Source organism: Dama dama, chromosome 9 (genome assembly GCF_033118175.1).
Source record: "Dama dama isolate Ldn47 chromosome 9, ASM3311817v1, whole genome shotgun sequence".
NCBI classification, from domain to species: Eukaryota; Metazoa; Chordata; class Mammalia; order Artiodactyla; family Cervidae; genus Dama; species Dama dama.
In genome coordinates, this window is record NC_083689.1 from 95,949,290 (window position 1) to 95,975,042 (window position 25,753).

The 25,753-nt window shown below is 40.2% G+C and overlaps 1 protein-coding gene across 1 annotated transcript in view; it reads left to right on the forward strand.

Annotated features, from left to right (window-relative positions):
- The window catches only part of RHOBTB3 (Rho related BTB domain containing 3), a 59,532-nt gene extending 34,963 nt beyond the window's left edge, over nucleotides 1–24,569 (forward strand). Inside the window, exons 8-12 of the mRNA XM_061152045.1 lie at nucleotides 1,909–2,029; nucleotides 7,230–7,403; nucleotides 10,043–10,209; nucleotides 16,888–16,984; nucleotides 21,624–24,569. Of these exons, the coding sequence (XP_061008028.1) occupies nucleotides 1,909–2,029; nucleotides 7,230–7,403; nucleotides 10,043–10,209; nucleotides 16,888–16,984; nucleotides 21,624–21,739 (675 nt within the window). The 3' untranslated portion in view covers nucleotides 21,740–24,569. The remainder of the gene's footprint in view (nucleotides 1–1,908; nucleotides 2,030–7,229; nucleotides 7,404–10,042; nucleotides 10,210–16,887; nucleotides 16,985–21,623) is intronic.
- Nucleotides 24,570–25,753: the final 1,184 nt, after the last annotated feature.

Sequence of the window (25,753 nt, forward strand, 5' to 3'; positions counted from 1 at the left end):
AGTTGGCTTGGTGGCCTAATAGTTAGAATTCTGGCCTTTCATTGCTGTGGCCTGAGTTCAATCCCTGGTCAGGGAATTAAGATCCTGTAAGCCATGTGGTATGGCCCAAAGGGGGGAAAAAAAATCAAGGCATAGGTGATAGGAAATCTGTTATACAGATTCATAATCTTTATCTATTGATACCTAGAATATGTCTACATGTATTCATGGTGTACAAATTCATAACCTTTACCTAAATGGTTAGGACAGAAGTGTTGCCTGTTGTTCTAAACCTGAGCTTTTCCTTGGGTTGGATTCTGAAGTTATTCCTTTGAGTGGCAAGAATAAAGCAACTTTTTCATTGGGAAGGGAAAGCTGGGTCCTGTGTTATTCTGTGGGATTGAACTGAACTCTTCCTTTGCATGGGAGGACACAAGAGTTCTATGCTTTCTTCATGAGCTTTCCTGGGGGTCTCTCTTCTTTGAGTATTGGGATTCAGGAAATAGCCATTTAAATTGTGTCTGCCGCAAATTACCTGTGGCTTTGAGTAAGTCTTCTCAGGGCTTTCTCTAAAATGAGGGATAAACTAGGCATCATTTAATCAGTTTATCAGGCGTAGTTTATAGGATTTACTGAATCCTAACCATTCGGCCACGAAGAACTTCCATCTATGCCTAGTTTATCTCTAGACTGATTTCTGAAGCCCTCAGATTCTGACGATGATTTTTGACTGGTCCTCTCCTTTATGTCCCCCAAGTCCTCACCCCTAGCTCCTTCAATGTGTATGAAAGTATATTGTTTATGAGAACTTAGATTATAGGAGCAGGGTTTGTATAATCCTATTTTGATCATCTGTTTTGCTCATGGATATTATCCTAGAGTGTATGTTGTTCTTTGAGAGGAAGGATAAATTTTTTTCCCTTCTCGCCAAACCTTTTAACTTCCCACCCTAGTAGATTAACTCAGAGTGGGGAGTAGGTGTCTTTTATTCTTATTGCTAACGTTGTACGCCTGGTTATATTTCTTGGAGATAAAGCTTTCTGAATTTCCTGTCTGACTGAGCAGAGGGTCAAGAGTTCTGACCTGGCCAGAGGTTCTGAGAGTCAGCCAGGGTACTGGGTGATGGAGGAAGGGAGAGGGGCTGGCCCTCATTTCCTGGGGTTCTTTCCTTTAGAAAGGGTTGTCTGAAGGATCACAGAAGGGATGCACAGAGCACCAGATCCTGAGTGGGGAGCAGAGAAAGGCTGGAGACCCCCAGCCTTCTTCACTGTTCACTGGAGGCTCCAGCTAGGAGTTCAGAGAGGACAGATTGGTGTGGTCATGGGACAGGGTTTCTAGAGCTCCAGATGAGAGATGCAGGCAGTCTTTGATAGATTCCAGCCATCACGACTGTGGGCAGGAGAGCTATTTAGGATTATAAGGTTGTAGATCAAGATGCATTAGTCCCTCACTCCCAGGTGTATTAACGTTGCATCTTGTGAGCAGTAGAACTTGATGTGACAGGTGAAAAATATGTGTTTTCTTAATTGCAAATTAAATTTTGTGTATATATTTTCTTAACTCGAGAATAGACAAGCAGGTTGCATACGAAAGCATGTTTTACTAGGCGTTCACATGAGGTTGCACTACTGTTGTCTGTTTCCCAGGTAACGAAGGTCCAGGGGGGTTCAGGACCCACAGCGTCTCAGTCGTAGAGTTTTCACTTAGCCGGATCCCTCACTGCTGTGAGCGCTGTGTAATGCAGTGTTGCTCATTGACAGGTAGCAGATGCAGTTCTCTAGGGTAGGTTTCCACGAAAGCTGTGACCGGAGATGCCATAGAGGAGGTAATCATTGCTCCTTTAGACAGCAGAGATTTCCGCGTTCTCTAGGCAAATTATCAAAACATATTGTATAATTTTTCCTCTCGTGTTTTTATTTCTCCTTATAGTTTAATTGCCTAAGGAACTGCAAAACCTATCAAGCCAGAAAACCTCTGTGGTTTTATAACACTTCCCTCAAGTTTTTCCTTAATAAACCAATGCTTGCTGATGTTGTCTTCGAAATACAAGGTATAGTTCAGTTTTTACAAAGTTCATCATTCATGTTAATTTCTTGTTTTAACTTTCTATTTCAGCTTCGAGTATTTTGGGTGAAACAATGACTATTCTCTATTGTAGGATGTAGATTAATAGTACTTGAATTTCTACAATTTCTACAAAATTTCATTTTCTAGGAAATGAAATATTTTATTAAAATAAGAAAATTTATATTTTCCTTAGTTTGTTGTTATTGTTGTTACCCAGTGCTTTGTTAACCTTTAGGGACTGGCAGGGGATAGAGTGATGTTACAAATCACCCACTTGTATATTTTGTTTGTGTATTTCTTTAAGATTGTAGTTTTTGAATCATCTGAAACTAGCCCCCTCAGCATTTTACATTACGTCTAGTTTATGTTTTCAGCTCTTTTCCTTTTTAATTGAGCAAAAGGAACTACTCTCGCTGAGGGTCATGCCTGGCTTACATCAGGCGTCTGTAGTTATCACTACATTTACTTCTTAATGACCCTCAGTGCTATTGCTGGTTTTTAGCTCTGTTGGAAAGTAACGCTACCTAATTTTAATAAAGATGAGCTCTTTTAATGCCCATTATTGTTATTCGCTTGGCTACTTTGTCACTTTAGTAGATTGAAAGCCTAGTCTTAGAAGTGAATTGTGAAATACCTTTAATTAGGCAAGAAGGATAGAAGGAGTTGTTTCAAATGAATGAAGTACACCTTTAAAGTGAGCTGTTACTAAAAGGAAGATTTAATTTAATTTTATGGTAGAAATAAAATTGGCAGCTAACAGTACCTTACTTTTTAAAAATGTTTACCAGAAAGATTTGTTTTGCTTTTTACTCTGGTCACTTGCCAAGACAAACAATGAATTGGGAACTTTCCAAGGTGCCTTTGGGTAAGCGGCTGTTAGTAGCTGCAGTGTGAGTGTGGGCTACTGAGAATGGGACAGTCAGTGACCTTGAAATTATGTAAAATGGGATTCAGAGAAAAGAAGGCCAACAGTTGACCAAATTTCCTTATAATTTGCATAGGAGGCACTGATACCAATTATTTTACACTATTACTTTGCAATATTATTTTAATAATATTATATATTACTTTGCAATATTATTTTAAAACAATATTTTTAAATATTAAATAATAGTGTAAAATATTATTTTAATATTTTACACTATTATTTTAGTGTAACCTGTTGAAAAGAGTTTCATGAGGAATATGCAATGCATGAAAATATATGTTACACTGAGAGAAAATGAGAGCAGGGATAGAGAACCCTCTCAGGCTCCTGTGCTCCCACCTACCTGCCGTTGGCAGGCACCTGCTTGCACCCCCACCGTGGCAGCGGCTGGACCTGCGAGAGCCCCCTGTAATGCCTGTGCGGATACCACGTGGCAGCTGCTCCAATGCCCTTTGTAGCCTCCTCGGCTCAGCACCCAAGGCCTCCACGGAGAGGAGCAGGAATGGGTGAAAGCAGGGTCCAGCAGCACCTCTGCTACCCGCTGGCCGAGAGGCCGCTTAGGTCTGAGGAGTGTGGGGCGGGCAGCTTCCAGAGCCACGGTCGCTGCTCTGGGGGAGGGTCTGCAGCCCCAGCTCCAGCCTTGGCTTTGCTTCCCAGCCAGTGTGTGTCCTTGGGCTGGTCCCCCACACGTCTGCCCGGAGTCTCCTCATTTGCAGAGTGAAGACCGTGAGTCACGTCGATTCTAAAAGGTCCTTTCTAGTGATAAGCTTGATGAGACGGTAGTGACAGACCAGGTCAGGGTTTTGCTTGGAAGCATTTTTACTATTTAATAGGTTTGGCTATGTTACTTTGCTTTTTCGGATCCTCTGTTTCCTCACCTGTAAAATGAGGATACTAGTTTCTACCTGGGAGAGGGCTGAGTGGTCATGAGGATGGAGATGATATATTCTATATATATATATTATTCTATATATATATATTATATTCTATATAATATAGAAAGGTATATTTAGAGGCCTGATGGGCAAACCACACTGCGTTTTTCTGTGCTGAATCCAGGGCTGCAGCAAATACTTTTTAAAAAATATTCAGATATCACTGACAACTGACTGGAGTTGACATAAGCTAAAAAACTACAATTGAAATAGTCATCAAATGTACACTTATACAAATATATAAATGTATACAATGTGTATATAAGTTTATATCTTTATCCATTAAATAAAACTAGTTATGGTAAACTTTTGGATCTGATGTAGAAAGATATGTTTTCTTTTGACATTTGAATCTGTGCCTTATGAAAAATAAGCTACATTCTGTCTTGTTTACTTAGTACATATTCTGAACCTCTCTTGAGCTAGACAAGTTTCCTGTTTTCAGAATAAAACAAAAGAATGATTCTAAAAATTTCATTTTCGAAACTTGGCAAGTAGTGTGAAGAACATATGAAAAATGTAGTATTTTAGTATGTAATGAAAGCAAGGATCCTTGATAATGTGTGCCAAGTTACTAGAAACTGGGCTTTCAAATATTGTTTCACTCTTAAAACTCTTTTCCTTAAAAAAAAAACAGTAACAACAATTTAATACTACAAAGGAAAGTTACTTTAGGTCTTGATGTTTTCAAAGGACATATTCATCTGTTAACTAGAAAACTGATTTTTTTTTTTTTTTTTTTTAGAAAACTGATTTTTTTCCCCCTAGTGATTCTTCAGCTCTATCCTCTTGCTGTTGTGTAAATAATCACTATGTTATTTTCATTTAGCATGTTTTATTCTTTGCTTATATATATGTGTGTGTATATATATATATATATACAGTGTTTAGAAATGTGGCTGAACTGAGGTATTGTGTTACAGTCTCACAGTAGAACAATTTATAACACCAGGACAGTAGTTTGAAAGGGTGAGAAACAAATGGGTATTTTCTTGATTGGAGGGGTTCTATTGAAGTAGGCCTTAAAAATGCTTGAAGGCACTGAATGTTCTGTTCTTGGTTTTGTAATTCCATTGTAATCACAGTATCAACAGGAAATTTCTGTTCAAGTTTCAAGGTTACCCATCAAGTTTCTTTCCCATCTACTACTATCTACTAGGTATTTTTTTTTTCCCCAATCTTAAATTCCTCTGCTTAACCCAAATTGTAGTTTGTTTAAGCCATACTCCTATTTTTTTTTTCTTTTTTCATGGTTCCTTATTTAAGATTTTAGAATCTTCAAGTTGGAAGTCAAATCGCATTGCCTATTTGAATTCGTTGTTAATTGCTGTGTACAAATACATCCAGCACACTTTGGTTGTGGAAGCTGGTCACCCCCCACCGATGAACACTGTAACATTGAGGGCAGGCGACCGAAAGGCAGAGAGGCAGAGAGGGGGTCAGGAAGGGAGGCTGCCTGCTGGTAGGTGTGAGGACCTGGCAGGAGAACTCCTGAGACTTCTCCCTGCACCCACAGGAGGTGGGTCTGTGTGGGTGACGGTGTCAGGCAGTGAGTGCAGAACTGAGGCTGGTGTACGTTGCGTGTGGATCCTGAGGGGTTACTGGCTTCGGAGAAAGTCACTAGGCTTATGTGAGACTTTTTTCCTCTTTTTTTCTGAGCCAGAAGATATTGTGCTTGGATATTAAAGAGCATGAAGAACCCAGTAATTGTAAATATTTTGGAGAAGAATATATGCCCCTGACAAGTATGAGATTTGGGGGCTGCCGGATGCAGACTTGTGGTCTGGCTCATAGAGTTACTTTCTGGAAGGGGAGAGGTTTGGCGTCTCCACACAGATGTAAAGAACAGACTTTTGGACTCTGTGGGAGAAGGCGAGGGTGGGATGATTTGAGAGAATAGTACTGAAATGTGTATATTATCATATGTGAAACAGATGACCAGTCCAAGTTCGATGCGTGAGACAGGGCCGGTGCACGGGGATGACCCAGAGGGATGGGATGGGGAGGGAGGTGGGAGAGGGGTTCAGGATGGGGGAAACATGTTCACCCATGGCTGATTCATGTCAATGCATGGCAAAAACCAGCACAATATTGTAAAGTAATCAGCCTCCAATTAAAATAAATTAATTAATTTAATCATGCAAACAACAAAAAAATAATAAAAGTGTGGCATCTCCAAAGCAAGGTAGCTCCGTGTTTCTCATCTTTGTACGTCCAATACCAAACGTGGTGGCTGTCCCGTGGCAGATGCTTGCTGGTGATCTGTTAATCTGATTTAGACTGAGCTGAAGGCTGGCTGTAGGAGGTGGGAATGGTGAGCCCCAGGCTACCTGAGTCCCATCTGCCACAGCCATGGTCCCTTGACGTGGTAGTTGGAGGGCTTAGCAAGTTCCACTGGAGAGTCTGATCAGTTTCATGTGCTTCAGTGAAAGTGAAGTTGCTCAGTTGGTGTCCGACTCTTTGCGACCTCATGGCCTGTAGCCTGCACCAGGCTTCTCCATCCATGGGATTTTCTAGCAAGAGTACCGGAGTGGGTTGCCATTTCCTTCTCCAGGGGATCTTCCTGACCCAGGAAGCAAACCTAGGTCTCCCACCTTGTAGGCAGACACTTTACCCTCTGAGCCACCAGGGAAGATATAGGCTGAGGGGCCTTTAAAATGTAAAGCAGCCCTGGCCCTCCCACAAGCAGGTATTATTCATCTGGGAAGGGGAGGTTCCCTGTGGAGGTACTGTGACAGGGAGGAAGCAGGGGACTAGGTCATCCATCGTCCTCTGAATTTTCCATGAAGTCTGAAATGTTGCCTTTGGCTCCACAAGAATTTCCCTTGCCATTCTTGCTATGATCTATGAACTGCTGAGGCTAAGCATGATTTATTTTCCTGTTTCTGATACACGGAAGCCTGGCCAAGACTGTACTGTGAGTAATGGCTGTGTTTCCTTGGGAGGGCACATGGGCAGGGGTGGGTAGTGGTATTTCAAGCCAATTGTAGAGGAATGGATGTTTCTTATAAAAACATGTAGCAAAATATTTCATTTCAGTGTTTCTAGCTTCAGGAAATAAAAACTAAGTACCAAATAATTGCCTGACTTGCAAATTGTTGGTTTCAAAGTCAACTTTTGAACTCTCTGAATTTTTCAATTTATTTAAAAAACTAAAAAGTCTCTGAACTTTAATGCTGGTTATCACCCCCAGATCTGGTTTCTGAATGTCAGCTTCGCTGTGCCTAATGAAGTACAATTCTGATTAGGAGGAAAATTGCTAGAAGAGTAACTCGGCAGGCTTATGTCTCTTAGCCTCGTCTCCCTGTTGAACCTCACAGGTACGACGGTGCCGGCCCACAGGGCCATCCTGGTGGCCCGGTGTGAAGTGATGGCAGCCATGTTTAACGGGAATTACATGGAAGCAAAGAGTGTTCTGATTCCAGTTTATGGTGTTTCCAAAGAGACTTTCTTGTCATTCTTGGAATATCTGTACACAGACTCCTGTTGCCCAGGTGAGCCATTGTATACATGTTAGATGATGATGTTGTTCAGTCGCTAGGTCATGTCCGACTCTTTGCGACTCCGTGGACTGTAGCACGCCAGGCTTCTCTGTCCTCTACTATCTCCGAGCCTTTGCTCAGATTCATGCCCACTGAGTCAATGATACTATTTAACCAACTCATCCTCTACCGCCCTTTTCTCCTTTTGCCTTCAGTCTTTCCCACCATCAGTGTTGGGCTTCCATCGTGGCCCAGTGGTAAATAATCTTCCTGACAATGCAGGAGACAGGGGTTCCATCCCTGGGTCGGGAAGATCCCCTGGAGAAGGAAATTGGCAACCCACTCTAGTATTCTTGCCTGGAGAATCCCATGGACAGAGGAGCCCGGGGGTTGGGGTGGGGGGCTACACTCCATGGGGTCGCAAAAGAGTCAGACGCAAGAACTAAACAACAAAAACATGTTAAATAGAATCTCATAATTCTTTCTTTCCTGATAATCCATTTTGAGACATTGCTTTCTATGAAACCTCTTTTCATTTAAGGTTTGTGGGAGCTGACATCGTGGAATGTGCCAAGTAGGTGGAGGTGATGTTGGGGCAACAGAGAATTTTTATAGTCAGTTCAAGTGGAAGAGTGGTGATTGGGTGCCTCTTGTGGGCCCTCAGACCCAGGAATAAGTTCACGTGTCTCTGCAGCACCAGCAGCACGCTGATCACTGCAGACCTCCTGAAGTGGAGGTGTCTCATAGTACTCAGGGGCCACTCCACTGCCGCAGGTTAGGGCGGAGAGCTCCCTAGAACACTGTCCTTTCATGAGGAAAATAGGGTTGGGCAGCCGCTTTTATGGCTCTGACTTCCAATTGAGGCCCTTTTAAGAAATTTCAATATTCTGAGATTCCTGTGGTTATCACTCTAGCCCAGAGGATGGCCTTTTTCCAACTTTTAATACTAAAAAGTCTGACTTTTTTCTGACTTCTAGAATCATACTCTCCTAAAGCTGACTTATCCACAAACTTTTCTTCAGTGGTTTAGAATGCCCAGTGGACTGTAGGATTTATTTCCCTCTTCACCGGCTGGTGACTGAGAACTGTCCGTGGCAGCTGCAGAGTGGACCAGATTTTGCAGGTTCCCTGGACCTGGAGGCACTTTGGAGAAACTGCAGAATCCTTGCCACAGCCCCGGAGCCTTGGGATGCAGGCATAGGAGCCCCTTTTAACTAGTTTTTATCCTTTGACCACCAGGTGGCTCCCACTGCAGATTCAACCAGAATAAGCCCCGGTGTGTAGTCCAGGAGCCTGAGACCTTGGTTACAAGGACCGGGCCAGGCACCCTTGCCAATATAAAAAGAAGATACACCTTTCAGACCATACCTCTCTTCAGGCTTACTGCTTTAATTTTACATTCGGAAGTGTTTATTATTGAAATGTCCTAAGTTTTAAATAAGTCATGAGCCCTCTAGTGAAAAGTTTTGAAATTCCAGGACAGAAAATTCTTTTTTTAATTGAATCAGTTCTGGTCTTGCAGCTGTCTATAGAATGTTTTGGAGCCAGTTACGGTTATTACTATTAGTGTTAGAGACTGGCTTATCATTGCTTTCTAGTAAAAATGAAAGCATTGATTCTCATCAAAATGTCTGTTACTGGGTATTTTATTATTTTGGTATTGGAAAAATTGTATATTAAATATTTGACTGGATTTGGAATAATAAGGAAATTTGTTTTCTCAGTCACCCTCTCACTAGAGTAATTGAAGCTTTGGATTTTAAGTTTTATCTTACTAATAAAAAAAAAATGTTCAGAAAAGCAGCAATAACTAAGACAAAATACTTTAAAAATGGTAAAAGGTGAAGTGTGGGGGACAAATGAGTCAAAATGAATAAACAGAAAGTTAACCTGGATACTGGAATATTTGCACTGGGAAACTGCAGAAAGAAAAGTAATCTATTTATTTTGATAAATATTTATCATACATACTATTCTTGGTTCCTTGCTACATTTAAAGAAGGACAAAAAAGAATTACATGAAAAAAATCATTCAACTTACAGAGAAGCGTTTTTTAAAAAAATAAAAAAACTAATAAAAAAACGTGGGTGACTGCCAGGGGTTTAGGGAAGGGGGAAATTTTAGTGCTTAATGGGTACAAAGTATCAGTTGAGGAAGAAGAAAGAAGTTTTGGAGAAGGGAAGTGGTGGTGGTTACTCACCAGTGTGAATATACTTCATGCCACTAAACTTTGCACTTAAAATTTAACGTTCTGTTTACACTTAAAACTTTTTGTTACGTTTATTTTACCACAATAAAACCCAAACAAACCTGGGGACTTAAGCCAGAAGAAAAATTGCAAGGATTTAGTACAGCTAACAGACAGAGTTACCCTGTAGCCCTGGAGTTGATTATTAAGGGCAACGGTAGAATCTCTTTCTCTGGAGAATTAAAAACAACAGAGTCACTTCTGGGTCTGAAGGCTTGAAAGAATTCCCTTTAAAATGGAGTCATCCTTTGGATTGCTGACTCGCCCTTCAAGGCTTTTTCTAGGCATTCTCTCCGACACTGGATGGTACCGTCAGCATTTTCTCGCTTTTGCTGTGGTTCTGGGGCTGGGTCGGAAAGGAGGCGGTGTCACTGCCCACTCTCTCTCCCTCCCTGGCCTCAGCTGGCATTTTCCAGGCCATGTGCCTCCTGATCTGCGCGGAGATGTACCAGGTGTCCCGACTGCAGCACATATGTGAGCTCTTCATCATCACCCAGCTGCAGAGCATGCCGAGCCGGGAGCTGGCGTCCATGAACCTCGACATAGTCGACCTGCTCAAAAAAGCCAAGGTAATTGGCCCCTACGTTTCTGGTTGGTTGATTTTTCAAAAAAAAAAAATTACAAAAATTATATTACTTTAAACATTTTTTTTTTGTTTGTTTCTCAAGAGTTGCACTACCCTTAAGAACTAATGAAAATTAATGAAAAAAAAAAAATTTGGAGAAGGAAATGGCAGCCCACTCCAGTACTCTCGCCTGGAAAATCCCATGGATGGAGGAGCCTGGTAGGCTACAGTCCATGGGGTTGCAAAGAGCCGGACACAACTGAGCAACTTCACTTTCACCTTTTCACTAATGAAAATTAGTTTGGAAATTTGGCTGCATGAGTTAAATGTGCCCTGACAACACATCTGCAGATAATTTTGGAGCATAGTGTTTTTTGAGCAATCCTTTTCTAAGGAGATAGTGGCCAATATGAAATTTTCCCGACTGAATGGTGGTCCTTGTTAGCGTCAGTCGTGTGTGATGTTGTATTGTTCCATATAGGCAGTAGAGAAAATAGAACTTACCTTGAATTTCCCTCAAATGATCCCATCTTAGGATTCCTGAGAGAAAAATGGAGTCGTCGTTTAGATTGCTGACTCACTCCTTCAAGGCTTTTTCTAGGCATTCTCTTTGACACTGGGTGATTCATGTATACTGAGAAGAGTCGTACATATTGATAAGAGATGGTTAGGCTGAACTCATTTATTTATTCGTTCGTTCATTCATTCTTTCATACAACCATTCACTTCATGAGCACGCTTTAAAGTTCTAGTTGTTTGTCGGTGGTGTTGATGAACTTCATTGGTTCCTTCAAACATCTTTTGTGAAATGTCTCAATGTATGAGGAGTTACTGTAGTATTCCATTGCCTGCCCTAAGACAGCCATCAGGGCACAGTGATTGATTCTGAACTCACATCAAGGTGAACCTTCTAAGTGTTTTTCTCACAAGAATGTATTTGGTCCATCATTACAGATGATCAGGACTTTGTGAAATGTTATCTGGCCTATAGCATATTGGTTGTCCCTATCATCTTTGACATCCAGAATTAGGAAAATATGACAAGTTTGTCTTCATCCAAGTTGCTAAGATAGAGCCACATAAGGGGGCAAAGGACTGACTCTGTGAGAGCTAAAAGCTTACCTCCATGCTCTGTGTCTTAGTCACTCAGTTGTGTCCAACTCTTTGTGACCCCATGGACCACAGTCCACCAGCCTCTTCTGTCTGGATTTCTCCAGGCAAGGACACTGGAGTGGGTTGCCATTCCTTCTCCAACCTCCATGCTGAGATGAATTCATTAATCCCTGTGTCCATTTCTGGGAATGGAAGGGAAATTCAGTTAAAGCATCTAGGTCTTCTATTATCTCCATAGCTATTTTTCATTTCTGTCATAATCAAGTCTTCAGATCAGATGTGTTTAATATTAGAGAAAAAAACAAATTTTAAAAAAGAGAGTAACCTTTATCTCTCTTTGAAATATAATTACATTGAGCTTGGGATTAATATCTGTTCTCTAGATTTCGGTTAAAAATTCTTTTTTATTCTTTCTAGCATTTTCACATTCATTTTTGATGTATCATTTTCATACATTCTAACAAGTTCTTCATACTTTTAAAAAAATGTGCATAAGCTTTGTTTTTCTTATCTTGTAGTACCCTTTTACATAGTTCATGCAAAAGAAAACTTTCTGCTTGGTTGCATTGATTTCTTTAAGTGCCACACACACACACACACACACACACACACACGGTTCCTTATGAGAATCATTTATGACTGTATTGTCAGAAATTCTTCCTGACCTGGTTTCCCTGAATGTGCAGTTTCTGACTGTGTAAGTAGTATCCTTATTTTTCCCCTTGAATTTTTAAAGTCTAAGACACCAGCTCTTCTTTAATTTTACTGTTTCTGAAGACTTTTCTGTTTGCTAGCATTAAGCCTGCATTTGCTCGTTTTCCTTTAGTCTGTTCCTGGCAGTCCCTAATTTGCCAATATGAATCTCAGAAACAGGATCAATTTTATTCCCAGTTCTCTTTGAAGTTCGTAGGTTGAAGTTCAGCTTTGCCAGCCAGTTCATCTGTTGGTCAGACTTTGGTTGACCTTTCCCTCATTGCTTCTTTGACTTCTGTCTTTTGGCACAATTAGACTTAGTGGCTCTCTGAATAATTGAAGTTTCCAATCCCTCTATCATCTCTGCTGGTTTTGTATTGTATATCAGGAAAGTGTCATTCACATTTAAAAAAAATTTTAATAGAGGAAGGGGTCACAAAGAGTTTTAGGCAGGAGATGATTACTTATTTTTAAAACGTATTTGTTTTTCTTGGCTGCATCTGGTCTCAGTTGTAGCTTGTGGGGTCTAGTTCTCTGACCAGGGATTGAATCCGGGCCCCATGTATTGGGAATGTGGAGTCTTAGCCACTGGACCACCAGGGAAGTCCCACATCATTCACAGTTTTGGTACAGATAAGAAGTTTTGGTATTCTCTCACTTCTGCTGGAACTTTCCTCTAACCTCTCTTAGCTCTTTACCATGATTCCTTTAGATTCATATATTTCCTTCAATTTGGAATCTTAACATGCAACAAAGTTTCCCCCCCCCAACCCTTAGTCAGATCAGTTCCTTTGGATCGAGGTAGAAATGCTCTATTCCTCCTCCCCTTTAACCCTTATCTTGACTGACTTTGGTGATTCCTATGAAGTCCTATTTACTCTCACATTAAAGTGTTAAGTTTAATTCTTACTTATGATCTGTGCATTGATATTTGACTTCTTCAAGCCACCAGTTTTGTTTCTGACAATTTCCTTGTATATTTGGGGTGGGGTGGGGGGGGGACTTTCTCCATCATTACTATTCTTCACAGGGCTGTTAAATGCTGTAGCATTTGCTTTATGGTATTTTTTTAAATGTCTTTAAAAATTCCATTATTTATTTCAGTTTAAACTGTCCTCTTGAGTCAGCACATATTCTTCCCCAAATGTAGTTTTTCCAGTGGGATGCATTTCATTTCTCGCCAAGAGCCCATAACTGTAAAATCTTAAATCTTATTCAAACATAAAATTCTGCCCTTGAACCATGTTTTTTATAGCCAGCTATTCATTTCTGTGATCTCCCTCTATCTTGAAGTCACAGCCTATAGACAGTGTTCTAATCAGCAAAAACATAAAGTGAAAAAAGATTGTTAAAATGTGATACAGTATTAGATGAACTATAAAGTCTCTTATAATTCAAAAATTCCAATTTTGTATAATTAAAATCAGGGCTTCCCTGGTGGCTCTGCAGTAAAGATTCCACCTGTCAATGCAGGAGACACGGATTCAATATCTGGGTCAGCAAGATCTCCTGGAGGAAAAAATGGCAACCCGTTCTTGCCCAGAAAATCCCATGGGTAGAGGAGCCTAGCAGGCTATAGTCCATGGGGTCGCAAAGAGTTGGACTCAACTTAGCAACTGAACAAAATAATTAAAATCAGAGGGACGTTTGAATTTACATGTTAAAATATTCCCACATTATGACTTAAAAAGAGCGATACTTGAGTTTCTTCCTTAAGATTTGAGATTACAAATCTGTTTTCTGTGTAATATTACTTATTGCTTACATGGGTTTCCCTGATGGCTCAGACTGTAAGGAGTCTGCCTGCAATGCAGGAGACCCAGGTTTGATCTCTGGGTTGGAAAGATCTCCTAGAAAAGAGAAGCTCCCTTCAGTTCAGTTCAGTTCAGTCTCTCAGTTGTGTCCAACTCTTTGCGACCCCATGAACCGCAGCACGCCAGGCCTCCCTGTCCATCACCAACTGTCTGAGTCTACCCAAACCCATGTCAGGACACTCAAAAATAGTATATAAACAGGAATACTGGAGTGGGTAGCCATTCTCTTCTCTTTAAGAAAGTTGGGGCTTCCCTGATAGCTCAGTTGGTAAAGAATTCACCTGCAATTCAGGATAAGCCCGGGTTGATTCCTGGCTTGGGAAGATCTGCTGGAGAAGGGATAGGCTACCCACTGCAGTATTCTTGGGCTTCCCTTGTGCCTCAGCTGGTAAAGAATCTGCCTGCAACGTGGGAGACCTGGGTTTGATCCCTGGGTTGGGAAGATCCCCTGGAGAAGGGAAAGGCTACCCACCCCAGTATTCTGGCCTGGAGAATTCCATGGACTATAGTCCATAGGGTCGCAAAGAGTCAGACACAACAGCAAATTTCACTTAAGAGAGCTATTAATATATTTTGCCCAAGTCAGTCAGTTCAGTCACTCAGTCACATCCAACTCTTTGTGACCCTACGGACTGCAGTACGCCAGGCCTCCCTGTCCATCACCAGCTCCTGGAGTTTACTCAAACTCATGCCCATTGAATCAGTGATGCCATCCAACCATCTCATCCTCTTTCGTCCCCTTCTCCGCCTGCCTTCAATCTTTGCCAGCATCAGGGTCTTTTCAAATGAGTCAGTTCTTTGCATCAGGTGGCCAAAGTATTGGAGTTTCAGTTTCAGCATCAGTCCTTCCAATGAACATTCAGGACTGATTTCCTTTAGGATGGACTGGCTGGATCTCCTTGCAAACTGAAGGAGTTTCTAGCCTAAAGGTAGAAACAACCTAAATGTTTATCAACAGGTAAGTGAATTAAGCAGATGTGATACGTGCAGTGAAATATTACTCAGCCTTAAAAAGGAGTGAGGTTTGTATATATTGTGACGTGTGTGTGTGTGTGTGTGTGTGTGTGCACACTCAGTCGCTCAGTCATGTCTGACTCTTTGCGATCTCATGGACGGTAGCCCACCAGGCTCCTCTGTCGATGGAATTTTCCAGGCAAGAATACTACAGTGGGTTGCCATTTCCTCCTCTAGGGGATCTTCCCAACCCAGGAATCAAACCTGGGTCTCTTGCATCTCCTATACTGACAGGCCAGTAGTGTCACCTGGGAAACCTGTGTGTGTGTGTGTGTGTGTATGTGTGTGTGTGTGTGAATTGGAGTATAGTTGCTTTGCAGTGATGTGCTAGCTTCTGCTATACGACAGTGTGAATCAGCTATATGTGTATATATCTCTCTTTGCCTCTTGAGCCTCCGTCCCACCCACACCTCACCCCACCTAGGTCATCACAGAGCACCGAGCTGAGCTTCCCGTGGTACATAGCAGCTTCCCACCAGCTATCTATTTTACACATGGTAGCGTGTCTGTGTGAGTCCTAATCTCCCAATTCATCTCAACCTCCTCTTCTCCCATGTGTCCATGTCTGTTCTCCACATCTTCAACTTTATTCCTTCCGTGCAAATAGCTTCATCAGTACCATTTTTCTAGATTCCATATATATGCATTAATGTATGATGTTTGATTTTTTTCTCTAACTTACTTCACTGTGTATGACAGACTAGATTCATCCATATCATTGCCAATGACCCAGTTTTGTTCCTTAAAAAGTAATGAAGTTTTAGCTCGGGCCTGGTGCACTGGGAAGATCCAGAGGAGTCGGGTGGAGAGGGAGCTGGGAGGGAGGATCAGGATGGGGAATACATGTAACTCCATGGCTGATTCGTGTCAATGTATGACAAGACCCACTGAAATGTTGTGAAGTGATTAGCCTCCAACTAATAAAAAATAATAATAATAATAATAATTTAAAAAAAAGTAATGAAGTTTTAATGCATGCTACAATGTGGATGAACCTCAGGGACCTTATGCTAAGTAGAATAAATCAGGCAGAAAAAAAGACAAACAGTACATAATTTTGTATAACCTATATGAGCTACCTGGAATAGCCAAACTCATAGAAAATAGAATAGTGATTACCAGAGACTAGGGGTAGGAGAAAAGGAGAGTTATTGTTTAACAAGTACAGAGTTTCCGTTTGGGATCAGAAAAAATTTCTGAAAATAGATAGTGGTGATGGTTGCACAGTGATGTGAATATATGTAATGCCAACAAATTGTACACTTAAAGGTGGTTAAAATGGTAAGTTTCATGTGACGTATATTTTACCACAGTGATACTGAAAGAACTAGACTCGTGTTCCAAAGTTGCCTGTCAGCAGGTTATACTGTAATCTGAATTGCATGATTGGACGGATTAGTCATGGGTTGGAGGTGTCAAGGTGATGATGTCATGGCCAAGTTTCTGAGTTTCCCTTTTATCAGCTGTTGGAACTCAGGATGATAAATGTGCTAGAAATCCTGCTTAGTGCAACGTACATGCAAGTTATAAGCAGCTATTCATCCATAACCTCACAGAAATACTTACATGTTGAAACCCATACCCTTAGATCAATGACATCTCCTCTTCAGAATATTCTTTGGTTTTCTCTGCAGGTAAATTTGTTGAGATATGGCCAAGTGTATGCCTTTGTTAACCCTAATCATCTCTCTGCTACACAGATATTAGTTCGTGAAGGCCTTGACCTTAGATGAAAAGCTTAAATGAAAATCCTCAAGAATCTCCAGTAGACTTTGTTACCCACAGATGTAGTCATGCATCTGCCTAAAAGCCTTTAAGCTCCTGTGGCCACCGTAACTGTTTCTTCGTTTGATCTGGTTTCTTCGTTGATGTGATTTTATTATGATTTGTTAATAAGGCTCCCTTTTCCTGCCTGCTGTCAGATGGGCTGAAGGCTGCATCGTGCACAGACACACTAAACGTGGAATCGGGCCCTCTGTGAGTCCTCCTCCATCATCATGTTGATGTCATTATGCACAGTGTTGTTTCACTTTGCATTCTTCTTGCAGTTTCACCACTCTGATTGTCTCTCAACCTGGCTGCTTCATTTCATCGCCACTAACTACCTCATCTTCAGTCAAAAGCCTGAATTTCAGGATCTTTCAGGTAGATCGCTAATTAATGTTTTTGGGGAAAAATGGTACTCTGTTTTCTTAGATTTGAGACATAATTTGTAGGAATAGCAGTTTTTAAAAAATAAGTCAGTGTGAGACATTCCTTTTAAGTATGCAGTGTGGTAATTGAGGATACTTACAGTAACCTGTGTTTCATAAGAAGCTAGACCTGTGTTGCATAAGACATTTTCTAATGCTGGTTTCATAGCTCCCATCCATTTTTAAGTGCTTTTTGTGTGTGTGTGAATTAGATAAAGTGGCCTCCCATGATATTTGCTTGTGATAAATGAGATTTGGTTTTAACCATTTAAGTCAGAAGCAACATTTAAATAGTTCGGCTTTTTAAGTTCTCTTCTTATAAAGAAAAATTCCTCCCAACTTGTACTGGTTATCTCCCATCTTTGTATTCATCCATCATATTATTTGGCAATAACAAGTTTTTACTGATCAAAGAGCGTTGCAGAATTTACTGAGCAAAGAGTATACTTAATGTGATCTTTTAAAGTCAATTATAGAGATGAAAAACAATCAAATGGTGAGCTTCTGAGTGCTGCATAAGAGCAAAGAAAATGAAAATAGAAGAGTCATCAAGGTAGTCAGTTTAGACACAGTGGTTCGCTCATGTTATTGCCTAAAAGAGAGTCAAGGAACAATCAAGTTATTGATAAAAAGGAGAAGGTAAAGATCTCCCAGTCAAGTAGTTTCAAAGGCTAAGCAGAGAAACCTCCCTAGCAGTGGCCAAAGGTCTTGGGAGGTGGGCGAGAGTGGGGTGGGCGGCAGAGGGGAGGGAGGGAGGGGGAGGGGCCAGAGCTTGTTGTTGAGCTCCTGCCAGCCACCTTCATCCAGAGTACTTCCCTTTTACCTGCGGAGATCTTAGAATTCTATGTAAAAGTTGGCTTGTAAGAGAGCATCTGATGCTAGCGGAGGTGGACCTCTCTTGTTTTCATTCGCCTATTCATTGCATAGTTAGGGAAACCAAGAAACACAGTCAGTTTTGGGCAGATGTCTTTAGCCAGTCAGCACACATTGGGTGCCTGTTGGGAGCCTCTTTCCATAGAATGTGCAAGAACCAGAATTCATTCTTGAACATGAGGCGTACATCCCCTTACTGTTAGTAGGGGGCATTCTTACACAGTTATTCTTTAATCAGGCGATTAAAAATGAAATAAATGGACATTTTGATTTTAGGGCCACCTTCATTATGCCACCTTAAGTCACCTTCATTCGTGAAAGACAAGATAATTTTCCGATTACTGTTCTGTGTAGATGTGTGATACGCGTGTGCTTCCTAGGTGGCGCTAGCAGTAAAGAACATGCCTGCCAAAGCAGGAGACTTAATAAGAGATGTGGGTTCAATCCCTGGGTCGGGAAGATCCCCTGGAGGAGGGCATGGCAACCCACTCCAGCATTCTTGGCTGGAGAATCCCATGGACAGAGGAGCCTGGTGGGCTACAGTCCATGGGTCACAAAGAGTTGGACACAACTGACTGACTGAGCATGCACGCACAGGATACCCATGGAGTACTGTTGCAACCTAGGGAGAAAGATGTTCTCTGAGTCCTTTGAGTTATTCATTTTTATTTCATTTTATTACTTATACAATTGCCTATTAAGCATGTTATGACCACCTGGCATAGTGAGAAGCAGGACTCTAGGGTGTAATTTGAGAAGGCAGGGTAAGAAAATGAGACTATGTCAGTGACTATCTCATGTTCCTTTGGTGGAAATAAAAATAGTATCCTGAGTGCTCTGATTCAGTGGTGCCTGTTCACATCCAGGACCTGTTGTGATATGTCCTCTTGGGCAGAGGAAAAAAAAAAGCCCCTGTGTATAAGGGAGAAGTTGATGGCTAATATCAGCAGTCACAAATTGACAAGTCTGTGGGTTGAATATAACTTGCCCAGGGATCTTATTTCGATCACATGGTATTATAAATTCTTTTAGTGTCAACATTTAAACATTGTAACGTGTCACATTTTTAAGAATTGAAATTTCTGGCTTCTTTTGAAAAGTTGGAAGATCTGGTGCTTCTGGGCCCATCTTCCGAGCTGGCAACACCCTGAAACGGAGCATTACCGCACATGTGCCCGACACAGTGCCACAGTCTCCTCTTCCCAGATGCCTGACTCTTGGCCTATTTCACGTGGGCCCTTGAGATTGAAAGGCTTCATGTCACAGTCCCTTTACAGCTTACTTAAAGAATGGCTCATTTTCAATTATCAGATTATTTTTGGAATTATAAGAAATGTTTTCCCTTAACTGGGGATTTTTCTTCATTAGAGGTGTTTAGAAATTGAAAAGTGAGACTGGAAAAGACCTTGTGTTAATGCTGCCGCCGACACATCATAACTCAGTGAAAGAGCTCATTAAATACTAGGTGTATTTTACATACCAGATTCATATGAAAGCAAACAGCAATGCACAGGAATATGTTGCTCTTGGCACTTATGGATTCATTATTCTGTTTAATTTATCTCAGTATTATGTTTTATATTGTAACAGGTTTTTTGGTCTTGTTTTGATTTTTGCTGGCTACCAGAGCTCATCTACAATAAATTTTTTCTCTCTTTTCTTTAATGTTAACTGGGGGAGCAGTCTTAAATGTACAATTGATTTCCCTGAGCAGCTAGGCCCCGCAGCCTGGATCAGGACCTTGCTAATCCAAATTACAATAGATGGGATCAAACAGTAGATGGAGAAGTGGAAACTGGCATAGCAGAAGGAAACCTCAATGCCCACAGAAGGGAATACTAATGAGAAACAAGCTGATCCAGCCAGCAGCATACTGTAAAGCCTTAAAAATTCGTGGGACCTGGTATTTCAGAAAGCAGAATGAGATTTGGGGCTGAAAGCCACAGAGCTAGTTGAATGCTTCTGCTGCACTCTGTCCCACCCAGGCAGGGAGCTGCTCCCTCTCCATCACAAGAATTGGGGGTGTATTCCTGGAAAAGTTAAGCCACAAAAGCTAGAGAATCATAAGCTCAGAGTATGGCTGAGATTGGGGCAAGGAGCTGGACTGAAAACACAGGGATGGTGTGAAAGTGCACATATTATGCAGGAAGCCTCCAGCCTCCTGCCCATCTCCAGCTTCTAGAGTTTTGGCAGCCAGGTGTTTGACTCCCACCTTGACTCTTCACCAGGCAGCAAGTCCTGCCCATGCCCCAAAGATTTCCAAACAGCTTTCTAGCATTTCACTTTTAAATATGAAGAGGTTAACTGAGGATCAATTGGTATTTGAGGCACTGTCCAATGGGAAAGATGAATACCAAAGCAAAATGAAGAAAAACGGAAGAGAAGGAATTTATAGGAACAAAGAGTAGAAGGAAATCTTAAAAAAAAAAAAAAAAAAAAACCCTGTAATTAATATCCGCAAAGAATAAGAGATACATGTTTGTAAAGATAGAATGTTATAAAAGGGAAACAGCATTCATAGAGACCGGGTGTAGAATAATGGTTGCTGAGATGTGGGGGAGAGGGGACAAGGCGATGATGTTTGATGGGTGTAGAGTTTTAGTTTTGCAGGATGAAGAGTTCTGGAGATTGGTTGACAACCATGTGAATGTACATAACACGACTGAACTGTACACTTTAAAATAGTTTAGATGGTAAATTTTATATTACATGTATTTTAGCATAAAATGATAAAAGAATAAGAAGTTGCTCTTGAAAATTAGGATAGCAAAAAAAAAACTGTAACAGAACAACCAAACAACTAAATAAATAAATGAGTAGAAAGATCAAGGTAAGGAAATCTCCTAGAAAGTAGGACAAAAAGAGGAAAAAAAGGTTTAAAAAAAAAAGTTGGAGGCTTAGTGCAGGAGTGCAGTATCTGAGTGATAGAAGTTAATACAGGAAGAAAGAAAAAAACACTGAGGAGGAAATTATCAAAGACATAATACAAGAAGTTACCCCATTACTGAAGGAACTGAATCAGCATATTAAAAGGCTCAGCTTAATGAATGAACAAGGTCCATCATTGGATATGCAGGAACACCTACTTATAAATAGGAAAATGTAAATATTTGTAGAATAAAAAAACCCCGCAGATGACTTATCAGCGACTGTGAATCTGAATGGTAGTAGGAAGCAATGGGGTACTGTCTTCAACATACTGAGGGACGATTTCATACCAGACCAGATGATCTGTTCAGTGTAAGATGCCTCATCACAAACAAGGTCTCAGAAATACTTCTTATGCTTGCCCCCCTTTCAGGAAGCTAATAAAAGTTGTGCTTCACCAAAACTAGAGAAAACAGAGTGAAAGACTTGAAGTCTAGGAGCAGAAGGGAAAAAGAATGGGAGGACTTTAGAGTTTGGAAGGCAGAGTTAGCGACAAAGAAAACTAATTAGATGAAAACCACAACGTCCTTTATCTCCGAGAAAAAGAAGTCTTACTTGGGGGAAAAAAAGAAAAAAGGATGTAATCAAATACTACTTGATGAAGCAGTGACATGATGTATATAATTGTAAGTGACAGGACAGCGTGAATCCTGATGAGTGATTGAGAGGAGGGGAGGAAGTATACAGCAGAGCTTGGGTCTCATCTGTTACACAGGAAACCAATACTTAATATTGAAAGTTGATCCCATATAAAATATATTCAATTAATACTCTTTTTCTAAAACTTTTAGTGGAAGAACGCAGTTTTGTTGAAAAGCACAGATGGCCATCGACTATGTACTTGAAGCAGCTTGCGGAATACAGGAAGTATATTCACTCCCGGAAGTGTCGTTGCTTAGTAATGTAACCTGGAGTTTCTATATCCATGCATTTTTTTTCTTGTAATTATGAAGAATGGGGTACTTCTGGGTTCCAGGAAAATTCTTGCGACCGAAACAAATATGGGAGTTTGAAAAGACCACCATTCAGCTTAACGTGCTTATTAGATCTTGTTGGAAAAAACTATCATTGTGATCTTACAAGGGAACAAAATATACTGTAGGTTAAAATGAAGACTTCACCCTAGCATATAAAGCTGTGTACAGCTACTTTTTCCTTTAAGATTCCTTATTGGTTTAGTGATATGAATATCCTTTCCATTTAAGAAATGTTCAAATTTTTTAAAAATCATGTAGTATTAATGCAGAAGTTTCATCATCTGATTAATTGCTCTGTTAAAATAAGGGCCATTTAAAGACCCAGTATGACTGTTTCTATAATGAGAAATCTAGAAGACTGATTAAACTGAGATCTTAGAAATTTTCCTGGGATTTTAAACATGAAATGCCACTTCATTCCAAATCAAGTGACAATGTTCGAACCATAATGAAAAAAAAAATCTGTTTTTTAATCTGAACAACCCACCTGATCCACCTTGCCTCTCCTCCATGGTTCTTATTAGCCAGGAAATCTGTATAGGGCTGGCTTTGTGGCCATGTAGCCTCTGTGCTCACACAGGGCCCCCTGCTTAGAAGGGCACCATGCTTGATCCACTGCCCTGCGATCACCGTCTTAAAATTCATGATGTTTGAAGGAGGGCCCTGCATTTTCACTCTCTACTGGGCCCCCCCAGATTATGCATATCTCCTTGCAGGGTATGTTGTCTTGCTCAGAATGTTATCTTCTCTGAAAGCAGAAAAGAGGCACTGACATCAAGCAAAAAGAAGGAAGCTTGCCGAGGAAAGAGATCGCGTGGGGTTTCTCCCACGAGGAAGTCTGTACCACCCAGGGCCTCGCTCCTCTGCCACCTCAACTGGCAAGTGAGAAATGCGTCGTGTTGGTTTCACTTTGAGACACTCAGAGTCCTGGCTTCACACAGATAAATACTTTCCTGATCACTCTGTAAGACCAGGATGTTGGTAAAAGTGACTGGCCGGTGTGACTTTAATATGCATTTATGAAAATGCTCGTAGGAAAAGATGCTTTCTAGAGAATCTGCAATCAAAGGCTCAAGAATTTTCTTTCTTTTAGTATATTTACTAACATTAAGATGTCAATGGCTTGAACTGTGTGAATTCTGTCTGTGAACTGAAAGGGTATTTAATGAAGAATAACATGAATCTTGTCCTTCAGGATTTTATCTAGTAAGTTCAAAGAAAGGATATAAATCAAGACTTGTTGCATGGAAAGAAAAAGGTGCTAAGAGGACAGAATTATAGTTTCTTTTGAATCACATGTCAGCAGGAACAATTACATCAGAAGCTTAGAAGCTGAGAGATGGAAAACCAGATTACTATTTATTGTTAGCATCCTTTTCATCTGTAATAAGGTATTGGAATATATTTTTATTTTAATTTCCAGTGACTTAAGAATATGCATAGTTTTTGCCCACCTATTCTAAGGTTTGTTTAAACAGTTTTATGCCATAGATTAGAAACAATACTATACAGTTAGTCCTTGAATGTTTGCCAACAACTGTCAGAATAAAACAGTAAAAATCCCCTACAAATATCTTACAAGAAGCCTTATTTTAATTGGATTGTGTTGATAAAGATTACTGGAATGCATTTTTAATTTTTGTATTTAATTCATTTGAATTAATCAACTCTCCCACTTGACAAGGATTAATTAGCATTGTAAAGAATAAATACTGAAGTAGATTTTTTAGTAATTCATTCACATTTAAGGCCTTTTGAAATGTAATGATAGCCTTTTGCTTTTCATAAGCATATCCTTACCCCTACATTAATTACAGCATTATGTCTAAGTAACTTTTAAGCTAGGACATTGAAAAATATAAGTGCTAAAGTAAAATATTTCCTTGAAAATACTATTGAACACTTCAGTAGACTGTAGATAGTTTCTAGGTTGTTGGCCCTAAGTGGAGGTTGGCTTTGGGAGCTGCAGCTCCGTTGGCATTGAGCATGTAGTTTTTATTATGAAAGTTCTTTGCCTCCTGCGAGTGAGTCAGACACACAGATGTCACAGCTCTCCTGTGCTAGTCAGAACAGCAATCAAGTTAGTGTTTAAACCTAGACTCTGCAACACCTTTGGATTAACTCGATTTAAAATAACAAGAGGTTTTTAAAAAAGCAAAAACAAAAAACGTACAAACTCTCTTGGAAAATGAGTGCTCTTTTAGAGTTTTTCTAATTGAAAGATTATTTCTAGGTGAATGTATGCTTTCTGCTGATCTCTGCTTCAATATATTTATCAGTCATTTTATTTAGAGAAGATACTGTATTGTATCAATAGAACTAAGGCCTTTTCTTTTGGGGCCAGATTCTCACCTTATATAACCCTTTATATACTTCTGACCACTCTGTGTTCACATTGTAGGAGAGTAGGCGTATAATGTAGAAGGTTTCGGTAACCTACCTGAAATTCACCCTGTCTAATCCAGCACGGTGGTTTCCTGTTGGGCCGAAGCAGAAAACTGAAGAACTAGGTAAATTTGACTTTCTGGACAGCTGAACTTCTCAACTGTAATTTTAAAAACTACACTACACTGATACAGCTAATCAGACAAAGATGTCCTCATGTATTTTATTTAATTTAAATAATCTGTTTAATTCTGTCTTGAATAATTTTGCAAAGAAGGGTATGTGTGTATTTTAATATAGCCTGACCTGAATTTATATGTTTTTAGTTTTAGTATTTAACACTTTTGTAACAAATAAACCTTTTTTTTAAAACAAGCTTCACACAGTGTTGTGTAGTTATTTTCACTTTGGATGTGAATTGCCGAAGTAAATTTGGGAATCCTGCCTTGTATTTCTCAAGCATAATTGTTTTTGAAAACCATTATGTGCAAAATATTTAGAATGTTGATATGTTAGCTGTGATGAGATAAAGAAATTTATATTATCTTTAACAACTGGTAGAATTTCTCTTAAGAATATCTTATTTCTTTTTAAAAAATGCTTTGATAATTATGTAGCATAGAAATGAGCACTTATGTGTTATTTTTGGGGGCAAGACTTTTGAGAAACAGAGGCAACTGCACATAATAGCAGGTTAAGAATTTGGGTCTTTCCAGCAAAATGAAAAGGCACCCTGCTGACTGGGAGAAAATATTTGCAAGTTCTATATCTGATAAAGGGTTAGCATCCAAAATATGTGAGGAACTCATATAACTCAATAGCAAAAAAAAAAAAAAACAACAACAAAACAAAATAAGCCAATTAAAAAGTATGCAGAGGATCTGAATAGACCTTTTTTCAAAGAAGACATACAGAAAGCAGGCAGGTACATGAAGAGATGCTCAGGATCATCAATTTTCAAAGAAATGCCAATCAGAATCACAATGAGGTATCACCTCACACCTGTCAGAATGGCTGTCATCAAAAGGACAGGAAATAACTGTCGGTGAGGATGTGGGGAAACATTGAGCACTGTTGGTAGAGATGTAAACTGACGCAGCTACTATGGGGAACAGTGTGGAGGCTTCACAAAAACTAAAAGTGAGCTACCATGCGATCCAGCATTTCCACTCCTGGGTGTTTATCTGAAGGAAATGAAAATACTAACACAAGAGGATTTCTGCATTCTCGTGTTCATCGCAGCATTGCAATATTCAGGATATGGGAATAACCTCAGTATCCATCAGTGGGTGAAGGGATAAAGAAAACATGCCATATATATGTGTGTGCACATACAATGGAACACGATTTGGCCATGAAATATAAAATCTTACTATTTGTGACAACATGAATGGACCTTGAGGACATTGTGCTGAGTGAAATAAGTCAGAGAAAGACAAATGCCATATGATCTCACATATGTATTGCTGTTGTTCAGTTGCTAAGCCGTGTTCTACTCTTTGTGACCCATGAACTACAGCACACCAGGCTTCCCGGTCCTTCACTATCCCCTAGAGTTT